Raw genomic sequence first — 10,154 nt, forward strand, 5'->3', positions numbered from 1 at the left:
TTTGTTCGTTATATTCCAAAGACTCAATTGGCCAATTTCTTTTGTTAAGTATTTCATTAATGAAAGCCACTAATCTAGACTAAGAAAATCTATAAACACAAGGAAAAAACTGGAAAGCTGATAGGCGAGAAAATCTGGGAGCAATCAGACAAACATTACTAGGGAAAATAATCACAATGGCTGATTTCCTTGATTTTGCTGGTACAATAATCACATCGACTGCCAATTTTTATGTTTCAGATAATTAATTGTGTTTATGCTTCAAACTGTAATGGTAATTTGTGCATGCTTTTCAGGTCGTTTGGAACAAATTAGCTAATGTAGGCGTCAAATCATTGATGAAGGAAGGCTCCCTCTCTCTGTCTCAATCATATTTCTCTTTTCCTCTCTCTCGCCCATTCTATCGAACACCTTCTCTGCACAACCAAATGATTGATCTCTTCTCTTACAAGTCTTCTTCTTCAATAACACACTAAGCAAGTCAAAAACATTCCTTCAGCACACAAAGAGATCAAATATCATGGAACAGCTCACAGATGTTGAGCCTTAACGCGAATTGGAATTATTGATCACCCACCTTTTCTTTCCAAACACTAATTATTAGAAACGCTCAAAACCCCAACAATTTAATATACAAACCCTTAAATCATTAGATCAGTACAAAATTTCAGTCTTACACATAATCCTCAGAGATTTACACATAATCATTTTTTAACTTTATTATTATCAAAGAAAAAATTATTGGTAATATCTCCATATGTAAGGAGTAACTTTGAACAATTTTCTTTTCAATTTTGTTTGTTGCAGCTTGCACCATGTTGTTGATTTTTTATATTTTTTATTTTGATGTTACCACCATGTCATTGAATCAAAGAAATTCTGACTTCGCGGGATTTGGAAGACGTCATAATTGATTTTACAGAAGGAGTATTTATTATTTTATTATTTCATAATTGTTTTTATTATTTCATTGCCCTGAATATCGTACTTTCTAGTTATATTAAATTTGATTACAAGCTATTCTTCGCCGAGAAAAAATTTTATACTCCCTTTGAGTTCATTTCGAGAGTTGCGCAATGAAAATTTCGAATTTTAAAAAAAATAATTAATGATAGAAAAATATATATTTATATTTTATTTATTATTTCATGATCATGAATGTTTATGCAAATAGAATAATTATAATTTTATTATAAAAGTTTATTTAAAAAATATGACTGAAAAAAATAATTTAAATATATATAAATTTAATAAAACGATATTTTAATCTAAAAAATATATTCGAAGTGAAAAAAAAAATTTCATTACGCTATACGGACCAGAGGGAGCATTCGAGTGTTAGTACTATAATGTGCGTGTGGGTGTGTGTTCCATTGTTTGTCCTAACTGGTAACCAAATTTCACTATATTAAATTCAATACTAAACTGCAATAAAATCCTCCCAAATCTTCTTTCCCGTGTTTCAAAAAACGAAACAAACATGACTTTAATCTAACAATTAGATTAATGGGAAACCAGATACTATAATGTAACTTGCTTCTAAAGTCGTGCTGTTCTTCTCTTTTCTTTAATCAATTTTGTTTCACATAGAAAGAATCTTTTCCATTTCCTAACCTTTCCTATCATTGTTTCTAGACTTTAAAATAGTATGACAATAAATGTGCGTTTAAGGGCCCCCTAGGTTGTTTGCAAGTTGTTCATATTAATAAAAATTATGTTTTGTTTAAGAAATTACGCACCCAAGATGCCTAGCTGTTCATCTATCATTGTCATAATTAAACATTTGGTAATTGATAAAACTAGAGAGAGTCAACTAATAGAAGTAACTTATTCATTTTTCAGTAGATAGCTAGTAATATCATTTCAAGGATCACGAGCAGCAAACATGTGGACTTAATTACACATATAATGAAGCATTAGCTAGGCATCCTTGAATAAATCAGAGAGGATAAGATAAAAAGATTTCTTATTACAATTATATATAGAACTACCAGTCACGCTCTAGTCTTGGAGCAATTAATTATTTTTCCATAACTGTACATTGGGAGATAATTATCTGATCGAGAATAGCATGAGCATCATTTGTCATTAGCTTGTTTTTAAACCACGCTATCCCTGTATGGTTTTTCAAAGATCAAAATCTTTCGTCAGATCGAGGATAGATGACATTAAAAAAACTCGATCACGTTAATGATTAGTCTCCCTGATTCCATGCGCGCAGCAGCCAGCTGGTCAAGGAATTACTAATTAAGCTCTTAATTAATTAATCCAAGTGGTCATTCTCTTACTAAACAAATTAAGATAAAGGAAAAGGAAAAAGAAAAAGGAAAAGAGAGAACGATCATATGAAGAAAGTAAGAAAAATTAAAGGTCGATCAAATTGGGTCAGATGACATACATAGTATATACACAGGGAAGGGAAGCATGTTTCTAAAATATCTCTCTGTCAGAACTTATCTCTTTTGACTCAGCATGAAGTAGCAATTTAAAGTAGTATATTACAGAAAATTAATTAGGATCTACAATTTATGGGGCCTTGCACTTTCCCACAAAATAAACCACTTATTATGATCACCTTATCTTTATACAAAAGTCTCGCTAAATATGCCATGTTAATTTGTTTTCTAGCATGAACTTGAAACCTAGCTAGTAGGACTTCATCAGCATGGATATATGCTAGTGCAAGCATATATCTAATGGCAAAAGCCCTTTTGTTTGACATTTTCTCTAGGGTAAGTTGGTGAATATAGAAAATGAATGTTGACGTTTTAAGTACTAATATTAGTAAAGTAGAATTGCGAGGTCCAATAATGCTTGCTATAATATTGTTGTCCTTATTGATTAATTATTAAGTCCACCAAAATTTAAAAATATATATATTTTGTATGATCATTTTTTTTTCTTTGATAAATAAATTTTAAATTTTGATTACGCAAAATTTAGGTACTTCATACAGTTTCAGCATCAAGTTCTTTTTTTTTTTTATGCAAACTTGTATTTCATTGATAAATGATTAAGTAATATAAGGTTGGAATTTAGCTAAGTACAGAGCATATTTAACAACTAAACCAATACAAGTAGTATAAATTATAGCGAAGTTGATTGATCGATTAATCGAGGGCCAACACCTCTTCGCGGCTAAGGAGCACCAGCTTAGAATCTTTCTAACTCGAAAGTTAAAAAACCATAGTAAAAATACTAGACAATCACCGCAGCTAAAGGCGCGGTAAATGCTGTATGATTGGCAAGATTTGATCGATTTCTCGAAACTTTCTATAACCGATACTTTTGATTGGAGAGACAGCATCCATAATTGAAGGTAAAAACTCCAAAAAGGCCGAGAGACACACGAATTCCAAACAAAGAACGACACATGACTAATCACACGCCAGTCCAAAGTTTGAAATCGAGAAGACATTAACGACTTCAATCTGCAAAGCAAACTTGAAAGCCGAGCTTCAATCTCCAAGCCATAGTTAGTACCACCAGAAAGACAAAACCATGGACCACCATCACCAAACACCAGATCTAGACCAACAACATAAAGACGAAAAATAAACATAGCAATGAAAAAATAAATCCGACAGCTACAACCTATACCGGTCACCACAATCAATCCATCTAACGGCACAGAGTCCAGCTGCCACCCGAACTCCGCCTTGGAAGGGTGTCGGCTCTGAAACCTCCACAAGACGCTGCCTCCACCGACCTTCAACCTGAAAAAAACGTCCCATATCCAAAGAAGCTTCGGCGAGTCCGCATCGTCGAAATTTTTTGGAACTCGCTTTGAACCAGATCTGAGGAGAGGAGCAAACATCTAACCGAAAAAGAGAAAGAGAGGAAGAAAATAGAGATCGATAAAGAGAGTTGTAAAAGAAAATTAAAAATAAAAGACAGAAGTGCCCCGCCGCCACCGGAGATGGTGGGTGGCGGCAGGGCACGGAGATGTGTTGTAGGGTTTTTTCAATGGAGTTGGGAGGCTTTTAGAGAGAGACTGATTTAAGTAGTTTTAAGACCACTTTATGGAATTTCAGCATCAAGTTTACAATAAAGATTAAATAAAGCCTTAATTTAGCCCCGAGTACTAATTAAATCCAAGATCCAATTTCTTATGAATTCTAAAGTTCCTGGAATTAACTAGCGCCATTGGTGGTGAAGGAATTTGTATTTTAGAATATACATATTAGAATCTCTCAAGAAAATGAAAAAAAAAAAAAAAAAAAAAAGGTTATTCTTCCTTGTGGTGTTCACTCTCTTACAGAACCCGATTCTCCATCTTCTCACTTTCACATAATTCTCTATTGATTTCTGTACAAATGGGAAAAATATATGGCCAATTCCTTATGATTTTGTGCGCTGACAGTTTAAACGAGAGATTAGTTTCAAAAATGTCGGCTAAAGATACCCAAACAGACCTAAAAATATATCTAGATCTATTGATTCACTCTCCGACTAGTGATCAGTTCATCGTAGCTAGTATTTTGAAACTTCATCCTCCAACCAATTAGAAGTTAAAATCCCTGACCTAGCTTGAATCTGAAGCAATCGTTGAAGCCGAGGAAACCCTTAACTTTGGGATTTAATCTTGGATTATTGCTTAAAACATCTTGGGGTGAAGCGTTGGAAAAAAAATCAAGAAAATGATATTAGATGGACACCAACAAAGAGCTAGAAATTGTTGTTTGAAACAACTTATGATCTGTTGATCATATTTGGCGTTAGCGTTGCATGATTCTATTCTATGAGTTTACTTGATCCTCAATTAAGTTTTTCATTGTCTTGGTAAATCCTCAACGTCTCCCTAATGATGGTTACAGTTGTTAATTGTCTCTGTTTCACTTCCATGATTGTTTTCCGTGTCAAGCTGGTCAATCTAGAAGTTCGGAAATTATTTATATATGCCATTGGATTTCCTCAGGTTATATATCTTTCCTACAGTATATGTTTCCTGAAGTTATCTGAACTTATAATCTGTTGCCGTGGACAGCTAGGTAGTATGGCCATGGACACATCCATACGTGAATTTCATTAGATTTACCCACGAAACAAAAGGTAAATTGATTACAATATCTTTTTACCCTTATACTGAGTTGGTTAATTACATGTACAAGGCCATTGAAGACGAAAAGGAGAAGAGGAAAAAACAAAAGAGGCACCTAAAGAATTTGTACCACCTATTACATAATTCTTCCTTCTTTTTTTCTTATCTAAACTTGAGCAAGAAGTTATCTTATCACCTAAAATTTCCTAGTTAAGATTTGAGAGTAGGAATATCTAAGTTTCCCCTCCTCTTAGTTAATTTCATGCCATAGCTTGTTTCCACTGTACCAATCTTCTTAAGAAATCCATAACCTGAACAAATTTAAAAAGAAAGTATGTAAGATATAATAAGCCTGCATATATATTATCGTTTTCGTTGGTTTGTGATGCTCTCAGTTAACGCATTCATAAACATCATCTATTATGATACGGAGGTAGTTGTTTTTTCTGTAAAAGAAGTGCAAGTATATGTATATGTACTTACTTCATCTGGTTCCTGCAGAGAATAAGACGCACTTGTGTCTTTTGCAAATTTAGAGACCAGAATCCCAAAACCTTGCCCTCTGTCTCTCAATACCTATTATATTTCCACACCAAGGACAGACAAAAAAAGAATTATTAATTTCATTTCATTTAATATTAACAGTAGTAGTACATAATAAGATTTGGTTTTTCATTTCTGAACAAATTTTGAAACATTGGATACCTTAAACGCATCTTCATCTGTCCGATCGTCTCCAATGTAAACAGGAAAAACATCTTTGCAGTTTGCAAATCCTATAGAAAATCCCAATTGCAGAATATTATAATTAGCTTGTTATCTGCTAGAATCTCTTGAAATCAATTAGCAAAGAATAATTTTAATTTTTCACTTACCAAGAGCCTCTAATAAAAATTCTAGAGCCTTTCCCTTGTCCCATTTAATAGTTGGTCGGATTTCTAAAACTTTCCTTCCCTGAGACAGTCTAAGTTTCGGATACTCCTGTAGAACTGATTTGACTTGCTTCGCCAATTCGCTCCATTTCTGCAATATTTACTAGTTAATCCAACAGATTTTGAGAAGAGTGTAATTGAGTGTGAATGAGAATTCGTAAAGACAAAACCAATGCCTTACATTCTCTTCGACGCAACGAAAATGCACAGATAGGCAGAATTTGTTGTTCTCCACCTTAGCCCCTGGAGTGGATTTAATTTTCTCAACCAATATCTTGTATACCTGCAAATTTTTCATATTAGCACTAAGAGTTAACTAAGGAAAAAAGTAACTTTTCATGTGAAAGTTACTACAACTATCTTTACTGTAAATGAACGGACCTCATCAATCATTGGAAGGAATTCACTCGCAGGTTGACACATAATAGATTCACATTCCTGAAGAAAGTTTAATGAATCGTAAGAGGAAGATTGAAATAAATTTTTTAAAATAGGTTTTAAAATGAAGTCATAGAAAAGGGACTGACTTTCATGTGTTTGGATCCTTTTTCTGGTCCTTTGATATCCATCCCATGACTACCAGCATAGTACAACTCTCTCAATTTAACAAAATTGAAGACCTAAACATGCAATATAACAACAACAACAACAACAACAAAAAGTCAAAACTTTTTACTTGAAAAGATTGAAATAAGAAAGCTTAGAGCAAAGGGAATGTACCTTATCTCTGCATCTGCCACTCACAATAGCAGTGGGAAAACATTGAGCAAGCTTCCTAACTGTTCTTCTCATCTAATTTACCCATTTAACATTCTTAGTCAACAAAACTGAAGAAAAAAATATATCTAAAAAATTAAAACTTTTATAAAATTAAAAAACCAACCTTTTTGGACATGAAAGCTCTATCTGGGTCTGGAACAATGGGTGAAAGAGTTCCATCATAATCCAAAAACATCACTATTTGTTTTCCTTTGGATGCTTCAATAATCTCATCAAATCTCTCCAAAGCTGATGGGTGTCGGTCCTTTTAAAAAAAAGAAAAAAAAAAAAACAACAACATTAATTCAAAACTCAAAAGTAAAAATGGGATTTTTATTTTTATGAGTTAATACTTACAATCCAAGAATTGTAGTCATCTTTGGAGAAAGAAGGAGTTGAGTTGATATGGGTAGGAGAAGAAGCTCTCATTGACTCCACCCAGGCGTTTATCCTTGCTCCATTGTTGATTTCCAGATTCTTCAGAAGCTTCTTGGCGGATATAGTTATGTAGCCGCCGGGAGCCGGCGGTGGCTTCTGAGCGGTGGCGGCAGCGGCGGTGAAGATTGGTTTCGATACGGAAAGAGTGATGATTCCTGGTTCGGAGATTAGCACATTTTGACTCGTCATCTTTGGTCTTTCTTCAATGAAACTCACTACAAGTAGCGCCATATATACATTCAATTTAATTAAAAAAAAAAAAAAAAAACCCAAAATTGATTTTGACTTGGTTATAAAATCATAAAACGAAAAAGACATACCCATTCGATTACACAGAGGTTGGGAGAAGAAAACAGATATTCGAGTGCTCTGTTTTATTTATTACACAGAGGTTGGGAATGAAAGGAAATAAAAGAGAGCAGAGGATGTGTTCGAGAGAATGTGTGTGAGAGAGACTTAGAACGTCTGCGTTGTCGATTTATAGTCGAATGCCATTCACTAGCGGACACTAGAACTATATAAATCATGAGTCGCCCCCAACCCACACAAACTCAAAGGGACCTACCTTTTAATTTTAAGAATAAAAAAAATTGACTACTTGAAAAGGGGATTCGGTGGGGACCCATTCTTATTGACACGTGGGCCGTCAGTATTGGTATGTAGCCGTCTTCTACTCTTTTCTTCCTTTCGGTTCTGTTATTTTTGACTGACAGTCTATCTTCTTCGATTATTATTTACTGCCTACATAATAATTGTACCATACCCCATTTTACTTACTTATTGCCAAAAATTTGGCTCCGACTATAGCCCGAAATTCTTCGATCAACCCGATAAAAATATGATTTGTGATAAAATTTATATTTTGTTATTGTTATAATTAATTTAATGATATATTTGGTATTTAATTTTTTTTAATATTATTTTCTATTTATGCTACAAAATAATAAAAAAATATTAAAATTTTATTATATTATAATATTATATTAAATTTATTATTAGACATATTAAAACAAATTGCAAACATATCTTTAAAAATAAAAATGATAAAATTTAAATTTTGTCATATATTATATTTTTATTTGATGTTATAAAAGATAAATTTTTCCCTTAATTATTTATCCGTAGAATAATTTTAATTTCAAAAACAATTCAAAAAAAACTGACATGCCACATTATATGTGTAGTCTCATGGTTGTTAAATATTCCACGGGTCTTATTTCATAACCATAACCATAATGCACACATTGGTTTATTAATTAAAGTGGATGCTTTCTTAATTGGAACTTTGTCCAATTTATTTAATTAGATAATGAAAATGGAAGTGATAGAAAGTATAATTATTTCTTGGAAGGGAACCCTATTAATATTTGCGGTACTAAAAAGGGTTTATTTAAGAAGCGCGCCTCTTGTAAAATGCCACAAAACTAACAACTAGCGTAGCCAGAAATGTAATGGTCGTTGAGTAAGAAGCAAAACCAGCGGCGAAACTAAGTTCTTTCACTCATTCGCAATTCGCATGATAGTTAAATCTCTCCTGCATCGACCCTCTATTTTCACTCTCCTTCTGGATCCTTTATTCTATTGAATTTTATTAATTACATGAGTAATATGAGTAATATAATAAAATCGATGAATATATATTAATTTAACAAAAATTAAATATTCATGAATATATATATATATGAACATCGAATTAAATAAGTAAATAAGCATAAAAATAAATGGAATAAAAAAGCTTTAAGGGAAAGAAAGACACAAACAGTGGAGGTCGATGTTCCCGCTTTCCTTAAAGCGTAATACGCCCCGTATTATGCTTCGGTTTGAACGGCGTAAAATTTTCCAAGATACAACCACTATTGAGCTAAATAATGAGGATAAAATTTAATCTTGTTCTCTGTAACTTACGATATCTAAACTCTCTAGATTATGTAGACGTGACGCAGATAGAATGGATGCAAAGACTAACTGATATAAAATCCTAATTTTCGGTGTAGAAAATTATGAAGGGTTTGTCCAGTATTTACAGCCAAAAGGGTAGGTGATTCCTAAAAGGACTCTTTGACTTTGAGTGCACACGAAATATAACACTAGTAGATAAATATAAATCCAATCACATGTGAGACAGACAATTCTAATCTGTTCGAACAAGTCAAATCGGACAGTCTTAGCGTGCCTGGCCGAATTTATGGCTGGGCCTAAATGGGCCGAAGCCCAAACATGTCCGAAATGGGTCAAAACATAAGCCAAGTCAACCTGGGTCAAAGCCCAAGTCATCCCGAATTGGACTGAGGCCCAAAACACGATCTAGAGGCCTATGTTCGCTTATGGACACTTGTAGACTTCATCTATACATGCAAGTCAAGTGACCCATTATACTGAGAATCTATATAAGCACAACTATTATTGTGTAAATGAGCAATGTGGGATAATAAACAAAGTGCTTATTATCTTAACAAAATCCTCCAACTTCTCAACATAATTTCTCATTCATCATGGATCAAATTGGTCATATGAATATTCAATCTTCATCTATAAATGAAGAACTACGCATCAACACCTAGTTTCTAAACATTCGAACAGTAGAACCTATTAAGAACTCCAGTCAAACTACAATTGATCGGACTAATATTATCAATTTGTCCAACAATCCCCCACATGAATGGAAATCAACATATGACTTTATATGCAGACTCACTTGGAGAATTTAACGAATGAATATCACATTGACGCTCGATAGCTCTTAACTTTGAATCGGTCCTAGCGGAATACCATCGGATATACTCGTGGATTAGTGTACGCGATGTCTTGAATTATTCCGCCTTTTTGTGTATACCAAGATAATGACACCCACATGATATTCACTCTAATATCATTCTAGTTTCTGTTGCTGTTCTTTAGGCCCTGAACAACTTGGTACCTTCAGGAAGATTTCTGAAAAATACGGCCTGTATTTTCTTCAAAGCGGCCATACCTACTCTATAGGT

The 10,154-nt window shown here is 33.5% G+C and overlaps 1 protein-coding gene across 1 annotated transcript; it reads right to left on the reverse strand.

The window, feature by feature from the left end:
- Positions 1 to 5,301: 5,301 nt before the first annotated feature.
- On the reverse strand, positions 5,302 to 7,359 carry LOC139884144 (probable trehalose-phosphate phosphatase J). The gene is made up of 10 exons (XM_071868218.1): positions 7,090 to 7,359; positions 6,857 to 6,997; positions 6,694 to 6,765; positions 6,507 to 6,593; positions 6,355 to 6,432; positions 6,155 to 6,256; positions 5,917 to 6,064; positions 5,747 to 5,817; positions 5,525 to 5,617; positions 5,302 to 5,352 (listed from the first exon to the last, which is right to left on the reverse strand). Exons 1-10 carry the CDS (start codon positions 7,357 to 7,359, stop codon positions 5,302 to 5,304), a joined length of 1,113 nt encoding a protein of 370 aa, XP_071724319.1.
- Between the last annotated feature and the right edge of the window lie 2,795 nt (positions 7,360 to 10,154).

The sequence above is a fragment of the Rutidosis leptorrhynchoides genome, unplaced genomic scaffold (genome assembly GCF_046630445.1).
Source record: "Rutidosis leptorrhynchoides isolate AG116_Rl617_1_P2 unplaced genomic scaffold, CSIRO_AGI_Rlap_v1 contig51, whole genome shotgun sequence".
Taxonomy (NCBI): Eukaryota; Viridiplantae; Streptophyta; class Magnoliopsida; order Asterales; family Asteraceae; genus Rutidosis; species Rutidosis leptorrhynchoides.